This window comes from Ixodes scapularis, unplaced genomic scaffold (genome assembly GCF_016920785.2).
Source record: "Ixodes scapularis isolate PalLabHiFi unplaced genomic scaffold, ASM1692078v2 PGA_scaffold47__10_contigs__length_4178495, whole genome shotgun sequence".
Taxonomy (NCBI): Eukaryota; Metazoa; Arthropoda; class Arachnida; order Ixodida; family Ixodidae; genus Ixodes; species Ixodes scapularis.
The window spans coordinates 527,395-546,249 of NW_024609876.1; the positions used below are offsets into that span (position 1 = coordinate 527,395).

At 45.7% G+C, this 18,855-nt stretch overlaps 1 protein-coding gene across 1 annotated transcript in view; it reads right to left on the minus strand.

The window, feature by feature from the left end:
• LOC8028228 (1,4-alpha-glucan-branching enzyme) overlaps nt 1-18,855 on the minus strand; it is a 44,570-nt gene that overhangs the window by 18,484 nt on the left and 7,231 nt on the right. The window contains exons 5-10 of the mRNA XM_040221112.3: nt 18,466-18,610; nt 10,075-10,165; nt 9,102-9,311; nt 6,252-6,495; nt 3,870-3,968; nt 1,576-1,686 (exon numbers count right to left, since the gene is read on the minus strand). Of these exons, the coding sequence (XP_040077046.2) occupies nt 1,576-1,686; nt 3,870-3,968; nt 6,252-6,495; nt 9,102-9,311; nt 10,075-10,165; nt 18,466-18,610 (900 nt within the window). The remainder of the gene's footprint in view (nt 1-1,575; nt 1,687-3,869; nt 3,969-6,251; nt 6,496-9,101; nt 9,312-10,074; nt 10,166-18,465; nt 18,611-18,855) is intronic.

An 18,855-nucleotide genomic window follows, 5' to 3' on the forward strand; every position in this document is an offset into this window, starting at 1 on the left:
TGTGCATGCTACTCGGTTTCATGGTTGATTACTTCCGCAACTACGCACTTGCAGCCATCACAAGAGCGGCTTGGCTTGGCCTGGCCTGACTGCTTGGCGGCGAAAGAAAATTGGCTTGGTGGTTAGCTAAGTTGGACGCAATTCAAGACTCATGGAGCCGAAAATTGGAGGTGCGTGCATTACGTGAGGGGAAAAAAAAAAGTTCAAATATTGGTACCTGTTGGGGGGGGGGGGGGGGGGGGAAAGGGGGGGGGTGCGTTCATTATGCGAGTGTGTTCATTATGCGAGTACCGCATTTACTCGAATGTAACGCGACCACGATTGTAACGCGAGAAGTGACTTTTCACAGCGCAAAAAAAAAAAAAAAGAACACGAATGTAACGCGAGTTAAGTGAGGGGAAAAAAAGTACCTTAAGAAGTACTACAACGTGGTCCGCGGAATTCCTTTCCGTTGGGTTTACACTTGAAGAGCACTTCACGCTGGAGCCTCCACCCACGGATAGTCGATTCTGTCACATCTACCCGTAGAGCCGCGGCAGAGTTTCCGATTTCCTCAGCCATCATAATTGCACTTCTTTTAAAGCGGGCGTCGTACTGAGCTCGTCGCGTCGCCATTTGCTCGAGAGTCCAGTCGCGGAAGCACGTAGCAGCAGCTCACAAAACACGGACAACACGGGCACATGGGTACAGTAACCCTAACAGAAAGAGAAAGCGTTGCGAAGGTAACCCGTAACCCTAACATGGGCGCAACGAGTCGCAAACAATAGGATTGAATCGGCTGTTTTCAGCGTGTATATGTTGCCAGCACAAGATTGAAAGATTGCGAGATTTGTCGTAGCCATTTTAAAGAGCCTGTGCTGCGACACCACCAAGGCATATTTTGAGGCGTTGCGATTATAACGCGAACCCCCAAATTAGTTAAGGGAAATTTGAAAAAAAAACTCGCGTTACATTTGAATAAATACGGTAAGTATGTAGTCATTTAAAAGTTAGCTGCACGCATCAACAGTCACCTACTACCACAGGGTCCCTCGAATCATACTTAGTCCAGCTGCCTCCATCCTGTTTGCCTCCAGAGGCTCCGGGTTGCGGATTGCATGGTTCAGGGTTCAATTCCTGCTGTTCTGCTCGTTAAATCTAGCTAATTATGATTAATTATGACTAAGTATACTTCCATATGCTTTGCATGCTTATGCACTGCCTACTATGGGCCATGTGTGATTTACGTTACCTAGCCCTCGTGTAACAGCTTTTCGTTGGATTCGAGCATAACGCCTTTTTCCATTTTTACCCCGCTCCTGGGTTACCACGTCAGTAATGAACAGAGAATCTGTTAAAACTAGAGATCAGCCTAATATTATTGTTGTCATCATCATTATTCTTACAGTCTAAGTTCATTACAACAGACCTGGTTACAACAGACATTTGGATATTACATACCGATTTGTGAAGTTCGGTTGATTTTCGTCTTCATATCTGCATACAACAGACCGAAATCTTGGTCAAAATCAAGGTCTGTTATAACGAGCTTAGACTGTATTATTAATATCATGTGGCTGCAGAGCGACCACTGACCTGATCGTGGGACTCTGCATATGCGACGCTCTTCTCCATCCACCTGCGGTTGGTGAGGGTGTGCACAATGTGGCCCATGTTCCAGTCCTCGTCCTTCTGCTCTTTCAGCAGCTGAAGAGAGGCAATCGGGCACATTCAGTAGCGGCTCCGGGAGTCAAGGAGAAAGCGCTCCTTCTACTGAACGGCAAAAAACTGCTTCCGGAGCACGCAACTCCGAGTTCCCGGAGTCAAGCTCGTGTGCACCGAGTCTGGAGACGGTGCATTAGGAGCAAAAAGAGCAAGGTATGACATATTTCCAGATTGCAGACAAAGTTCCGATGCTGAAAGAGAAACAACAAACAAAATGGCAGGAGAAGCTGCATCAGCTGTGGTGTGGGTCGGCGATTTGCTCGCTTTTGTTTATGAAAAGTACTCAAGGTAAGACGAATAACGCAACCAGATTTCCTTACATCTGGTGCAGTGTTTTAATTGCCGTTGCATGGAAACTCTGCAAATATCAATGATAGTCCTGTTCATGCTGAACAGAGCAGGGCAGGTCTGTACTTCTCTAGGCCAGTATATGAGTGTACTTACTTTGGTGCACGGTTGGACACTCACATAGAACATGATCCCGATTAATGTTCTGTTTGCATAGCTAAATCGGGTGTATACAAGTATGGGACGTCAACCGACGCTTGCTTCGGCCGACGAAAACCTTGATCGCCAAGCGCGGCTGACTTTCATCTGTATACGAATTCATTTAAGGTATAGGAAGTCAGTAAGGAAGTGCAGAAGAAACATATGACCGTATAAATATATCGTAACCGGTGGCATAGATACACCGAGCTCCATAATTTGCTCGTGTTGATGACTTTTTTTTTTTTTTTTTTCTAACATTAGCAGTTTTTTTTTTTTTTTTGTTTTGCAAAGGGTTCTATTGCTTTGGATTGCTTCGAACAGCAGCGCCGACATCTACAGTCACTCGCTTTTTCTGTAACGACCTTGCCGAGACTTCTTCGATGTCGGCGTCAAATAAAAGTGATTGTGCGCTCGGCATTGTCTGCTTTAATTTTATTTGGAGACCGTCTGCCACAGGGGAAGAAGTGGAAACTGCATAAGAGTAGCCGAAGAGCCGTGCTTCTTTTGCCTTTCAGTAGACTCTCCGAAAACTCCGACTCAAGTTACTCCATTCGGAACTGAGGAAGCCGCTACTGAATGCACCCATCCACATCAGCAATCTCGGGAGCACGCAAGTGACGCCTTTCTTCCAGCCTGTTGCCAGTCATTGCCACATGGTCGAGGGCTCAAATACGCTCGTGACTGAAGAAACCCACTGGCTGGATGGATGGAGTTACACATTGTAATCTTAGAATTGAGTGTTAACTTGCACAATACGGCAGTAGTTATTAAGTCCAACTAGAGCAACGGACAGAAAGAACCGATACCGACCATCTTCAAGCACACGCGGCGGGCACGTGAAGCTACATTTGGGAGGCTTGCAATCACTCGTGCTTACCTCTCAATCACCAAGAGACTGCAAGCTTGCTAAAAGCACCTTTATGCACACGCTGCATGTGCTCGAGGCCTGTCAGTGTCGATCGTTTTTGTTTGTCGCTCTAGCGGGACCTTGGCTTTCAAGGAACTTTTGTTTATCCGAAGACCCTCTAGCATGCCTCCCCAATACTTGCATTCGAGCGTAACATGACATTAACCTGTAGCACCAAGCTGAGTGACGAGGCGCGTCCACAGGCTATAATTTCGTCTGGCCACAGCTATGGCACAAAGTTTTACAACACACGTGACAGAGATGCACAGCCCTGCGACACCTTTGCAGCCAGCAGATGAGTAGAGCACGAAGAAGATAAAGTAATGAAGCGCACGAAACGTCTTCCAGACGTTGGCCTTTATAGGCCTGTTCAGACATACAACCCAGCACTCCCTGTGTTATTGGTCAGTGCTGACCTTATGCTATATTAGTGATACGGCACTAATAAAGCGCACAACATCAGTGCTAAGCTATGCTCAAGTTGGTGCTACATCAGCGCCGATTCTAGTGCTGATGTAGTGCTGTAATCTACCTGTGATTTGGCCTCAAAACATGCAAACAGCAGCCCAAGCAAGACTTGTTTTAGTAGCCAGAAGTCGCCAAAACTGCAGATATTTATGCCACTTAATATTCAAAGCAAGCATTTTTCTTGCATTATCTGTATTATGTTTGCAATCACCATATCGGGACGTTTCTATTTATTTTCAATAAATCTGAAAACAAATGTCTGCCGACAAAATCAGCCTTGCAAGAGAGAAGGAGCAGTGACCTTGATCCAGAGGTCGGGCACTGCCATGGCCAGCCGGTAGTCGAAGCCCGTGCCCCCTTCCTCCACGGGCCGGCAGAGGGCCGGCATTCCAGAGACGTCCTGCAACATCAACCTCCAATTTATGAACAAAAAGTAAGTGTGCAAATGAGCTGGTGTATGTTGAACATAATTACAAAAGGACTACCGCAATATCCCGAATCATCGCCCATCTTCCACCCCACTTTAGGCCGAATACCATTTCCAAAACAACGCCGAGTGATTGCCCAAAAAAATGCCGAGTGATTGCCCACGTACAGAAACGCCTGCAATCTGCAAACATTCATCTTACCCGAATGACACCGCCGTGGACCACACAGTTGGAGGACGTCCGTGACAAAGTAAAACGAACAAGGGAAAAACATTTGTCTTTTGTTTACACATTCCCTCCCCGATTTCCGCGACCCCGAAGTCGGAGTACTACACGCGCGCGAAATGAAAATGATGGAGATAACAAAATGAAACTTTGTTTTGCTGGAGAAAAAAACAAGATCGGAAAAATGACAGAAACAGTAACCCATTCAGAGATTGGGAGGTCAGCGAACGGCCTATATCCTAGAATGTAACTGGTCACCACAAACCCAATCCTTCTCTCGGAATGTTGTGACTGCGGTTCGTGAGATTATGCACTGTTAAGACAAAGCCAACAAGTAAAACAAAATTTGGTGTCCCATTTCAAGCTCCGTCTTCGTGGTGCCATTCACGCCACGTAGCAACGCCGCCTCAACCCGCGTCGATAGCACGCCGCGCACAAATGCACGGATGTATGCACCATACAAGAAAGTTGCGCAAGAGCCTTGTACTTGCGATTGACAAGGCGCCCAACTTGGCCCGAAGCCAAAGCATTTGCCAACGCGATCGCCACTTTCCAACTTCTTCAGCATCCCTCTTCGTCGCTTTGAGATAAGCGAGGTACCAAACTTTCACTGCACTGATCTCGAATTGTGGGAATGGAGCTTTTCTAACAATTGCATCAATAGACTTTGCACTCACACAATGCCACGGGGAGAACAAAACGAATGTAAGAAAATGATCAGTGAGCAACAGTCATGAGACGGAGACACGAGACTAGGGGGCAAGAAAGCAAGAAAAAAAGAAAAGAAAATATAATGCTGAAATTGCTTACGTCTCTATGTCAATTCTAGATGAAATGCTTTAGCATTTAGCGCAGGGGTTCTGACTCGGCGAAGGATGGGAATTCCATCCTTGCAACGATCCGAATATCGCTTTTTCGAAGAGCCAGTCTTTTTTCCCTTAAACGGTGCCTACGGTTTGCATTTTGTTGTCCTCAAAAAATCAATCTTTCCTCCCGGGTGTCAGCGGTTTTGCACGAACAGCTTCGTCGCTGCGCTTCGGTTTTACATTGGCACGTACATTGTGCCACAACAGCTTCCTGCTCTCCAGCTCCCGTGGTACATCGCAAAAAGAATGCTAGAAAACTTTTCCCCTCTTGTAAGAGGAAAAGTGGATGTAATGAGCGAACGAACGAAGAGAAAGAGCACGGCAGGAACCGTGCCGCAGTCACACGAAATCAGCCCGGTTCAAGCCACGAACATCCAGACGAAAGACGGCTGCATGTACCGGGGCAATAAATACTAATGCATTTAAAACCAAAAGAACGCCCCAAAAGAAAGAAAGAATAAAAGAAAAACACAAACAGTGGACGATAACGTCGAGTGTGAGGGGGAGTGAAATAGTGGCATAGAACACCAAGCCAAGGCTTATGGGAGGAAAAAGAAACAAGACAACCATGTCCTTGAGGAACACGCTGCTCCAGGCATTGCCACGCACATGACACCAAACTTTTTGTGCGTCGTCGTGCATGCAACGATGCAAAACTTTTGTTTTTCTTTTTTGTGTTTTTGTTCTTGGATTGCTGTCTCTGTCACCTAATGTTTGGGCCATTGCTTGCTCTCCCCTGCTTGTTGTCTTTTTGCAATCTTTGTTGACGAGACTTTGAGATATCCGAGGTTTGTCCTGAAAACTTTTCGAGATATGGGACTAGTAAATGCATCGTGCCTATGAAAGTTCATTGCATGGCAAGGAGAGCTTCTGACTTTAACAATATTTCGAGATAGCCGAGTTTGAGCAAACGACGGACTACCGTACAACCGAAAGTGGTAGTGCGAGTGACGTTCCCGTGCTCCTCACTCGAGAGATGGTGCGATTGAGAAGCACTCCAACCTTCAATTTGTTTAATTTTTTTTTTTTTTTAAATCAAACTAGCGAGCGCAAGAAACAATGGACTTCTGTTTTTCGTTCTATAGGTGACATAGAACAATTCCTGCAATTAATTGGGCAAAGTTCGAAGGCCGTTGTGCAACCATTTTTCAGCCCAGTGCTTACCTCTGCGATGGTGATTGCAGTTGGGTGCAGCTTGTGGACCACGTGGTTGGCGAGCATGAGGTAGACGAGGGACTCCGTGTCCACGTTGAGGCCGAAGTACTCGTTGTAGTCCCCGCTGAAGCCGTGGCCCATGCCGTGCGAGTGGTACAGCATCGAGGTGACCCCGTCGAAGCGCAGGCCGTCGAAGCGGTACTCAGTCAGGTACCAGTTCACGTTGGACAGCAGGAAGCGCAGCACTTCCAGCCTGCGCCCAAGGGAGAAACCTCTTGAAACGCCCCTCTCGCTCAACGAAGGCATCTACCGAACTGCTCCTCTCAAATTCTCAGACTTTTCCGGGTTTTTCCTTCGACCGTTACAGAAGTCCAAAAGATCACCTGCACCACCATCCATACAGAGCCGTATATAATGAATCTGCGCGTCATGCGACACAAGGATGTGACTTACCGCATCGGTGATACAACGGCCACCCTTTGTGTAAAGAGTGAAACACTGTCGATTATTCGAAAGCCAATAACAGCCGTGCCTCGTGTGAAGCGGAAGCGGACACGGAAAGGAACATGGAGAATGTGCCTCAAAATTAGCGGACTCATTTTAAGCTTTCTCAGTAAATAGGTACTATAGGAGCTGTAGTCACAAATTTCATAACAACAACGAGTGCTCTCTGCTCAACCTAATACAAATGGTTTTCACAGTCCCACAGGGACAGCAGAGAGGCCCCGGCTGAAGGTAAATACAGGGTGCCGCAAAAGAAAATTTACAGGGTTTTTATTTCCGCAAAAAATAAGCTAGGCATCGCCGAGAGCTCATTCTTCGCCCAAAGGTAGCGCTAGAGGTCACAATCAGATGCCAAAGTTTCAGCCCGATCTGATACCTTATTCAAAAGTTGTAAGTGATTTTCTGAAAATTTCAATGGGAAAATGGTGGCCGACGAAGTTTTCGAATACATGGGGCTCTATGGCACCAGAAACCGAAAACGGGCAAAAATGAGCTCCATTCCTTTTCCCATTGAAATTTTCAGAAAATCACTTATAACTTTTGATTAAGTTATCGGATCGGGCTGAAACTTTGGCATCTGGTTGTGACCTCTTGAGCTACCTTCGGGAGCAGAATGAGCGTTTGGCGATGCCTAGTTTATTTTTGCGGTAAAAAGATCCCTGTAAATTTTCTTTTGTGACACTCTGTACTCGGCCAAACCCACAATGTCAACCGAAGTGACAAAATTGGTTGAAGTGACTACATAGATCGAAGCAACAACATTGGCCAAAGTGACATCTGCCAAAGTGACAATACTAGCTAAAGAGACAACACTGGCTAAAGTGACAACACCGGCCGAAGAGAAAACACTGGTCAAATCGACATCAGTCAAACTGACAATACAGCTAGCTGGCAAAAATCAGTCCACTTCCAGCTGGATTATGGAACTGGAAATGAGGCAGTCCAGCTGGATTCCAGCTGGGTCCAGCTGGGTCCAGCTGGAATCCAGCTGGACTGCTTCATTTCCAGTTCCATAATCCAGCTGGAAGTGGACTGATTTTCACCATAAGCGGTTACGTTGTAAGTGGTCTATACTAGTATAGACCACTTACAACGTAACCGCTTATAGTGCAGGACCGGGTATAACGCGGCTTTTTTAAACCACCGGTGTGCCTCCCATAGAACTCCATGTAATTACATACCGCTTAAAATGCAGGCGCGCGAAGGGAAATACCGGTTATAGTGCGGTTTTCAGAACAGCCCGGCGACCGCGCCGACCGACCGACGCTGAGAGCACGCTTCCCTGTGCGACACTAGATAACGGCGCGAGCGGCACTCGCGGGGCAAGGAGGTTGCTCGATGAAGCGAAGAGAGAGGCTTCAGTTGCCATAGCGACGGAGGGACGCACACACGTGTCGTTCACGTGCGTGCGTCCCTCCGCTGCGTTGGAAAACAACCGCAACGACAGACCAATCGCAGGTCGAGGAGAAGTGTTCGCGCGCGTCGCAGGTCGGCTGCTTTTATCCGCGAACATGGCGTCGGTTGTGATCGTGGACGTAGACTGCATAGAAGCTCATCGTTCCACGTAAAAGCGCTATCCTTGACTGTGAATTTTCGTTGTGTGTCGCTATGATAACCCAGCACGCACTAGAAGGGAAGATCCACCTACTCGTGCGGCAATGTCGTGGCGGCACTCTCAAGACGGAAGAAACGCCCGTGTCGTCGTGTTTGTTTACTTCGGCTACAGTGGTGCTTTCTAAGCATTTGTGTTTTCGAACATCGCCCGGATTTTTTATTTGGAGCATTTCATGCCTGTGCTCAAGTTGAAGGTATTACGGGCGCGTACCATATAAAGGATGCGAATTTTCACGCGTTTTCATCGCCGGAGAAAAGTGATTAGGGTTAGCAATCCTGAACGCTCGCAACGTCTGTCCGCAACCCGCGACGCCGTTAAAAGGCTGCGCCAGGCAAAAGTCGCTCATTTCTTTCAAAATGTGTGACACACTTGAGAGAGAAGTGTACTAGTCTGGTGAAATAAAGACTTTCCTCAAACTAAGCTTTATTTTTCATCTAACATAAAATAAATTCTTTTACAAAGGTAAGTTGTCTGATGGCATGTATTTTGGCCTGAAAAATTGATGTTTTGGTTATAGTGCGGTACCGCTTATAGTGCGGATTTTCGCGACTCCCGCGACATACGTTATATGCAGTCTACACTGTACTGGCAAAAGCAACATTGGCCGAAGCAACATCAGCCGTAAAGAAAAGTAGCAATGTCAGCCAAAGCGACAAAGTTGGCCGAAGTGACAACCTCCGCCAAAGCGACGGGCCATCGAGCCCTTTCCCATTCCAGAACCCCGAGCAGGCTTTACTGACTTTGTGTAGTCGAAGAGGCGGCTGTCCCAGAGCGGGTGGTGACCCCGGCCGCCGTTGTGGAAGAAGCAGGCGTCGGTGCCATCGAAGCGGTTCAGACCGTCCAGCACGTTCTTGGAGGCATGGCTGTGCACGATGTCCAGCAGCACATACAGGCCCATGCCGTGGGCAGCGTCCACCAGGGCCTTCAGCTCTTCGGGGGTGCCGTAGCGGCTGTGCCCACAAAAGAGGAGAGATATGCTCTTGAGGCCCATTCGTTTGTATGGTGCAGTGCGGGCCCAATGCGGAATCAACGTTAGAAACGGCACTGATCCAACACTGCCTCGAACATAACTTGGCACTAAAATCCTCCGTTTCGCATCGAGTCTGACCACAGCCAACAGTATATGATCCGGTGGAGTCTATCAAGCACTGCCAAAATGCATTGTCACGGCGCTCGTCGTTTTGTACGTTTGATATCACCGGCTGAAACAATAATGCGCAGGAAAAAGCGCAGGATCATGGGGCATTCGCTGTGCGCGATTGATTCGGCCGGGGATAGGAAACATGCAGACGATAAGCGCCGTCACGATCCCCTTTTGCTGCTGCCGGATTGGCTCAATCGGATCTAGGCATTGGCTGTGGTCAGAGTCAAGATGAAATGCAGTATGGTTTTCGGTACATCTCTGAAATGATTGAAAAGATTAAGTACTACTTAGTGTGCAGTGATCACCAAACTTGTATAAAACGTGCAAACTGTGTACAAGTTTGGCGAGCACTGTATAATGCCAAACTTATCGCAGCTTACACGCTGGGCGACGCAGTTACTGTAAATACTACAGCACTGGCACTTTAGCACACTTCATGCAAGGGGGTTAATGTTTGAAATCAAATATTTTTCGTCCAAGTGGATGCCACTTCAATGGCAGCATTCTAGTCACGCGAAAAAGAGATAATCCGTGAGTGCATATTCCGGCATATCGCATGAGCACTGTACCTGGAAGCGGCAAAGAAGCTTGTCACCTGGTACCCAAAGCTGGCGTAGTAAGCATGCTCCATGATGGCCATTATCTGGATGGCATTGTAACCTGAAAGTAAAAGCATTCAATGTACTTCACTTAATTATTAAAAAATTCAAATGCCAACCAAGCCCTTCATAGGGACCCTACATTTCAAAGCCAACTTGGCCTCTTCTTAATGGGCAACTATGGCTATGGCCATTGAGGAGCAGTGTCCTTTTCTTTTTTTTCTACGATGGTCATGTGGTCTTCTACAGCTGTACCCTTTCAATAAGGTGATGAAATCCGTTCATATATGCGGATGGTAAAACTCTGAGAGACTGATTGATGTTCTGTGATGTTGTATGAAAATGCTAGGATTCGAGAAACAGTCTCTTTTGGGGATTTGTCTCAACGTCAATGATGCATGTTTTGTCAAAGTCAATACGAAGGTCCTCGATGTCGCAGTGCTCAGCGACCGTGCTGCGCTTTTTAACAATTAATTACTCCCAACCAGACAGATCTGTGTCAAATGTTTACCTTTAGATGTACTCCACTGTAGAACCAGCCTTCCCAGAGAGCTCTACAAGTTTTTCACACAAAATAAATACCACACTCAAATATAAGATTAGTTTTTTTCTGAAAATAAGAGGCCCTACTAGCATTGAAGGTCCTTTGCCCTTTGCACCCAGTTTAGAACTGGGAGTAAGAAGCTCAACAGGCCAGATCAGCCTTTACACTAAAAAAGGGAAAGAGAGAAAAGACCAAGGGAAACGGACAGACTCTGGGCATTCAAAACACTTCAAAATTCGGCCAAATCGCGAGGACCCAAAAATGCTAAAGTTACTGGATGTAGCATAGTCAGAAATATGCTCCGAGAGTAAAAGAAAAGCCAACAGAAGAAGCCATGTTGCATGGGCACTGAACCAAGAACAGGCACTCCTCTCTTTGCCTGTTTTGACAAGGTTGGGTGCACCCGCAATGTCCTTCAAAGCAGGTTCCGTGTGTAAGGACAAAAACAACAAAAATTACAAGAGGCCACTCAAGACTGCTTACGTGTAGGAAGGTGGAAGCATTATAGGGTGATTCCACGTCAATTCATGCAATGATGGTCCGGGTCATATTTTAGATATTTTTGTTAAAAATATATATGAAAGCCATGTTTTTGGGAGGAACATTCAGCTAGATATGAACGCCGTAACAATTTTTTTCGCTGAGATATAAAATAGAGAAGCTTAAGGCGTGGAAATTGAGAAGATTTCACAATGCTACTTTGCACAGTCGTCATTTCCTTATCGAACCTTTCACGGCACCATAACTTTTGTAATAGGTTTTACAAAAGTTATACAACACATACATAAAAAATTAAAGATATCCATAAAATATTTCAATGCAAACAAAAATATCAAACATGGCACAAAAACGCGTTTTAGAGACATATTCACAATTTTTTTGCAAATAAACCATCTTTTATAATACTTCACAAAACATATCAAAATGCGCGTATTTAAATATTCTTTACGAATATATAAATATAATATGCCCACCCTTAAACATATTTTTGTTATCAACGCGGAAATTCGGCTGATTTCTCAAAATGTGGCAAGATTGGGCGTCGATATTTAAAAAACTCCATCTTTTATTTTCTTTAAACTCCCCTTGGCACTTTGCAGTGACTTGAACTAACCTGTGATGGCAAAAGATTGAGTAACATATGACCTCCAAGCGGGTAAAGCTACGACAAACCTTCACTCGGAGCGAGCCGACGTCTTCGTCATAGCGGCTTTGCCGCACAGCACCAAACGTTTTGAGCGTTAGTTATGGCATGTATTTTATATTATTAAAATTATTTTTTTCATAAGGGCTGAGTATTAGTGACGCGAAAATGGACTTTGAGCTGGAATACCATTAATTAGCTTACAATTCACAGGAACAAAACGGCCCCACTGTGCGAATTCGCTAACTATGCATAGATAAGCTTAAAACTCTCAGTTATGCGAGTGGCCATGTATACATCCGGCCTCTCGGCATATGATGACTTCCACAGATGAGAAGCCTGGATTCCTCTCACAGGTTTTATGGTGGTCCACTCTGCTTGCTTTACCGCACGAAACTCTCGAACCTGTTCCACAGATAGGTGGAACACGCAGACATTTGTTACTTTTTTACGTAGCACTTCCACAAAGTCTTCAGCGGTGGCAATCGTTGAGTTGAGCGAAGATCTCAACTTGGTGAGCGTTGGTTCTTCCACCTACTTCATCACAAGCGCTTTCTCCGTGTCCAGTGGCTGAAAAGATCCATCTTGCTTAAGAGTGCAGCTTCCGAGACAATTCGTGGAATTGGAAGCGATTCTTGAAATGCGCCGCCGCTCCGTCTGATACAAAAATTATTTAAAAAAAGACTGGGAAATGAACATTAACATACTCTTTTATGGCCTATGTGGCTAGAAGAGCGCGAGCTGTGTCATGTTTCGTGTACCATCGGTGACAACGGCAAAGCTTTGCGTGCCTTGCGTGGACGTAACCACACTTGTGGAGAGAGACACTCGAGTTTTTTTTCAATGAAAACTCTGCACTGTGGTTGGAAAGAGTACTGTCCATTTTTCCGCAAAATCGAAGTGGAACATCACTGCCTTGGGCGGTAAGGCGGTTCTTGTGTCATGTATCAGGCTTCGTTCAAGGTCAAGGATGTAAGAATGCCTCATATACTTTTCGCTCTCCTATTGCCGCAGGAAGGCACAAGTGTCCATAACCTTTTTGACGAGTTCGCCAGCGTCCCATAACGCGAAACAGATCTCTTGGTCTTCGTCGAGATGAAGCGACTGCAGCGAGATGCTCTGCGTTTTTGGGCACTTTTCGCAACGGCGCAGAAAGCAATCGTTCTGTGGAGCGCAGAAGAGGTAGATGCGCTTGAAGTCGTCTTCAGTAAATGTCTTCTTTGGGGCATTTGTTATTGCCGTTAAAAGCAACTGAAAATTGACGCAATATATGCATGCGCACACCTCGTGCTCGGGACTTTTTTTTTTACCCATTTTGGTCGTAGGGAATAAAATTTGGAGATGCCTAGTTCGGGTTGGGGTTGGTCCTTCCTAAACAGCTGGTAAGCTTCCTTAATAGAGCGGGTCATAAACCTTTTTACGACTTTGAACATGTCGTTGATCATGGCTTTGACGACGTCCTTTTTGTCGGGGCTTTGAACAGAGCATGTGAGGTCGTCGCGTGTGTAGTACTCAATTGCAACCCCACGTCTTCGGCATTCGCCTTTTTCCCCATGTAGGGATCAGGGGTTGCCCAAACACCACCTTTGCGCTTCAGTTTTCATGTTTGATCAATCATGTAGGCAGTCGCACCCGACACCAGACGCAATATTGTTTTCTTCAGGATGATTGGTGGCAGAAGCACGTACAATCGCTTGCGTTCCTGGTGGGAACTACATGCCTTCAGCACTTCGCAAAACGCGTCAAACCACTCTGTGCAGTGCTCACAACTGTCTTCGAGTTCGAGAGTTTCGTGCGGTGAAGCAAGCAAAGTGGACCACCGTAAAACCTGTCAAAGGAATCCAGGAAACTCATCTGTGAAAGTCATCATATGCCGAGAGGCCAGATGTATACATGGCCATTCGCGCAACTGAGAGTTTTAAGCTTATGTATGATGCATAGGTAGCGAATTTGCAGAGTGGGGCTGTTTTATTCCTGTGAATTGTAAGCTAATTAATGGCATTCCAGCTCAAAGCTCCTTTTCACGTCACTAATACTCACCGCGTATAAAAAAAGAATTTTAATAATATAAAATACATGCCATAACTAACGCCCAAACGTTTGGTGCTGTGCGGCAAAGCCGCTATGACGAAGACGTCGGCTCGCTCCGAGTGAAGGTTTGTCGTAGCTATTCCCGCTTGGAGGTCATATGTTACTCAATCTTTTGCCATCACAGGTTAGTTAAAGTCACTGCAAAGTGCCAAGGGGAGTTTAAAGAAAATAAAAGATGGAGTTTTTTAAATATCGACGCCCAATCTTGCCACATTTTGAGAAATCAGCCGAATTTCCGCGTTGATAACAAAAATATGTTTAAGGGTGGGCATATTATCTGTATATATTCGTAAAGAATATTTAAATACGCGCATTTTGATATTCTTTGTGAACTATTATGATAGATGGTTTATTTGCAAAAAAATTGTGAATATGTCTCTAAAACGCTTTTTTTGCCATGTTTGATATTTTTGTTTGCATTGAAATATTTTATGGATATTTTAAATTTTTTATGTATGTGTTGTATAACCTTTGTAAAACCTATTAAAAAAGTTATGGTGCCGTGAAAGGTTCGATAAGGAAATGACGACTGTGCCAAGTAGCATTGCGAAATCTTCTCAATTTCCACGCCTCAAGCTTCTCTATTTTATTTCTCAGCGAAAACAATTGTTACGGCGTTCATATCTAGCTGAATGTTCCTCCCAAGAACATGGCTTTCATATATATTTTTAACAAAAATATCTAAATTATGACCCGGACCATCATTGCATGAACTGACGTGGAATCACCCTATAGTCCCGCGGGAGAATTGTTTTTGAGTAATGTTTCTACACATATTAAAGTTTAGGATGACGTATGGGACGACGTCCTAGAGATTGACGCCAAGTACGGCATCTAAGACGACGTCAAGGACGGCGTCTAGGACGACGCCAAGAATGACCTCTCGGACGACCTCAAGGACGACGTACAAGACGACTTCTAGAGCGACGCCTAGAAGACGATGTCTAGGACGACCTCTAGGACGACTTCAAGGAAGTCTAGGGCAACCTGAAGGATGACGCCTAGAGGATGATGTCTAGGACAACCTCTGGGATGACCTCACAGAAGACGCCAAGGATGGCGTCGTCCTTCAGCATGTGATTGCGTGGCGCGTGCTTGACAATATTTTTATGACCATCTTTTGGGTACGACGATGCCGTTTTTTCGCCTAATAAAACAAGTAAGGCTTTCACCATAAAAAAAACCAGCCAGGTATACTAGTTGTCTAGCTGTCTGTCCGAGCCTGGATGCAAACTAGTAGCATGTTGTGACTGAAACATGAGGCTCCACTCGAATCTTAACATTTTTGATGCTCACAAGTCACGTGCGCCTGCTGCCTCATAGACTGTGTATTGCCGCTTGCAAATAGCTGAGCCAGCAGCGTGCTTGACTCCCACGCCGCTGGATAGCGTTTGATCTCCACGAGCACTTGTCCTTTTTTTCTTTTTGTTTGCATGACTGAAATGTTCCAGATGACTCGAGAACCTTGTTTGTTCGAGCTCAAAAACTTCTGGATACCTACGCGCTTACAAAGGAGCTCCCTCAAGCAGCCATACAAAGGTATGGCTGCTTGAGGGAGTTGTCTTTCCGTCACCATCAAAGTATATGTTACTTTATGTTTCTCAAAACAAGTTTGCCGCATTAAAGGGATGCTGAACCGAAATCTGGATTCCCCAAAACACGTGGCAAAAGGGTGCAACGGGATGCTACAAACACCAAAACATCAATCATACAGCGATATCTCGAACGGATGACCGTATTTTTCAAAAAAAAGAAATGCATTTGGCAGGAACGTTGACGTCATGTTTCTCCGAGAAGGAGAGGGAACGGCCTCGCGTCTTCTCCGCCTCGCGGCCTTGAGGGAGCGAAGCGAAGAGAGGAAAAAACTAGGTATCTTTTTGTCACGCGCCTCATCGGCCTGGTTCAATCTCGACTTTTTCCAAAAATACGGCCGTCCATTTGAGATATTGCCTTACTAGTACTGTTGTGGGGATTGTAGCGTACCGCCTACATCTCCAGCATTGTTTTTTTTTTTTAAATCCAAATTTCGGTTCACCATCCCTTTAAGCATTCATTTTAAGATTGATTAATCAGGTTTATGTTTTTATTCGTGACAGTATGAGACAAGTGCCAATTAAAGCCCTCAAGTGAGCAACACTTCAGAGTAACACCACCTTACCAATCTTGTGCAGTTATATGAAACTTCATCTTCTGTAGAAAACAGATATCACCCAAGCTTGCTGACACCATATTTAGAAATCGGGCAGTCGCATTATCGAATCGCAGCTCTTGTCAATAGTGCCCGCTCAAAGGGTAACGAAATGGCGGCGTTCGTGAGGCAATCGGAGAGTGAGGTTGTCAATACTGTAAGCATAGCTTATCTGGAGGCTCCAGTGCAGGGGTCTCAAACTCGTTCTAGCGTGGGGGGCGGATAGCCAACCCCCAAAAGGCCGAGGGAAAACAGAGGGGAGGGAAGGGGAGGAGGGGACAACAAAAAGCAGCAGTGGTGCTTTTACATTGAAAAGCAGCCGACTGCCCCAGCGACACCGCAAAGATTTTTTAGAGAAGGAACCTTGTGCTCTGCTCCTTGAAAGCTCACTGTATTGCCAGTATATTTAGCTTTCATTTGCATATAGGACTACTTTGGGCACACACCTGATATTATAAAAAGATTTAAAACACCAACATTCTGGCAGTTTTTAATAGAACGAGAGCAAGCACACTGTCCTTGCCCTTTCACACAATTCACTAGGCTCAACAGGCCTAGAAAAAAATATCTCTTCATACGGCAGTTTTCGCTTTCCTGCCGATTTTTATAGCAGCATTATAAGAAAATACTCATATCTTAAAGGTATTGTCCGACAGTTAAAAACCCGAGATCGTAGCTTTATCTTTGGCAGTCCCACCTGCCAAGCGAGAGTTCGAGTAGCCGAGGTGCCTCCTTGAGCAGAGAGCTCGTGCTTGAAGACCAGTAGTGGCATTGCCGTTTCAGTCGATTTACACGAGAAAGGGCCAAAAAGCAAATATTTGGACGAAGCAATACTCAGTCCAAAAGAAGACAAAACAGTGCAAAATGCGTGAATACGTTGTATGAGCAGAGCTCCTTTTTTAAGCAAAAAAACGAATCTGACGATATATTATTTATGGTACACGTAGTGCCCGAGGCACAGGAAAGGGACCTCACAGCCACGGGATGCTTGCGGGAGTCGCCCAGAGTCGCCGGCCGCGTGTTTGAGACCTCTGCTTTAGTGCCAATGAAGAGAAGAACCCCAGCGAGATTTTTATTTGAATGCAAACATGGCGGCGAGAGTGGCAGGTTTTGCATAAAATTATTAAAATAAAATAATAAATAAAAGAATTAAGAACAAAAAAAAAAAAAAAAAACTAAAATAAATAAATATATAGTAGATAAGAAAAATCTAGCACAAACCACACATGGTCTGTAATTTGTGTGCGACAAATCCTGTGCTCCCTGGTCTTTGTAACCACGGCCAAGCCCGTACAATTTTTTTACGACATTTTGTCGTTAGATGCTTTTTTGTCAGGTGTGGAGCCTGCCATATTCGTCTGCAACGGTGTCAGAAACAAAAACCACTGAATTGGATCGCAAATCCCGACATCCCTCTCCCTAGCACCGCGTGGGTGTGACCGACGAAGTCGAGGAGGGATTTTTGCCTGCCGTCGACGACGTGCGTGACCCCAAATTTCTACCTAGCGTAGGGTGACCAGACATCCCGTTTTGGCTGGGACAGTCCCGTTTTTAAGGTCCGCTTCTGCCGTCCCGTCTTTTTGTCCCAATAAAGAATCATGTCCCGTTTTCGCAGGAGTGCATAGTTTCGAAATGGGCACCAAACGAGTTGAAACAAACCGTTACAAGTATATTTCACAAAAATGACCGTAGGTATTTAAAATATTTACCTAGAGAGTAATATTTAGAACTGTTCTTGCCCACAAACACTTTTTCTCTTGCGAAGACGTGAGTGCAGAAATATTTTTCTTTTTTCAGTTACCGGATATAGCAATCATGTGCGGTTGAACTTCTCATATAAGTGTGCAGACTTTTACAACTGAGTCTTGCAGAAAAAAGTCCTGCTTAAGAAACTTCAGTCGTCGGCAAAATACGCCCACACCAACGAAGGACCCGAAGCAGGACCTTCCAAATGAGTGCATGCAACTGAACTGTGTGTGTGGCTGTTCCCTAGGCCCTAGGGCATTAGTGCAATATGGTAACGTTTTGAAATAAGAGCTGTTATATCTTTTCATTTTTTCTACCAACCTCAATCTTTAGTATTCCCTCCTCCTCCCTCCCCCTGGTTGGGATGTCCCGTTTTCTACCTTGAGGAATATAGTCACCCTAACCTAGCGTAACTACCGCTTTACGGTCGCCGACAGAAAGAAAATGGCGGGGCGCATCTCTCCGACGCCTGGCCTCCATCGCATGCTCCGTGCGTCCTGCCGTGCATTGCCTGCATGCGCACCTTCAAGGTGCGCAAGACGCCCAAGCGTCGTCGAAGGTGGGAAGCCTGGGCTGTAGGCGGGACGATCGAAGCCACTCCCCGCCGTCCTCGCCTTGTCGGCGACCATAAGTGCAAATGGAGCTCACCCTGTGCCTTGATGCGCGGCAGGACGTGGGAGGTGAAGTAACTGTAGTTGGCCACCCAGTAATCCTCCGAGGCTATGCCCACGTGGCATTCGTAGATGCGCAGGCTTTGGGGAGCGGCAACCTTGGGGTGCTTCCACTGGTGCCGCTGCCACAAAGGGAAATGCGTGCATAGAGATAAAGAACTAGTAGTTACCACATTTCCAAATCTGTAGATCGTGGACTAAGTGTTTAAAAGTAGGAATTTTACGTGGTGCGAACTACACAAGGATTTGTTTTTTCGGGATTGTTTGTCGTAATGATACGCGATAAATTTTGTGAATGAGAGAGTATATTAACAATGGTTTTGGTGTGATACGGCTTTTTTATGCATTCATAAAGCAGGCATTTTTC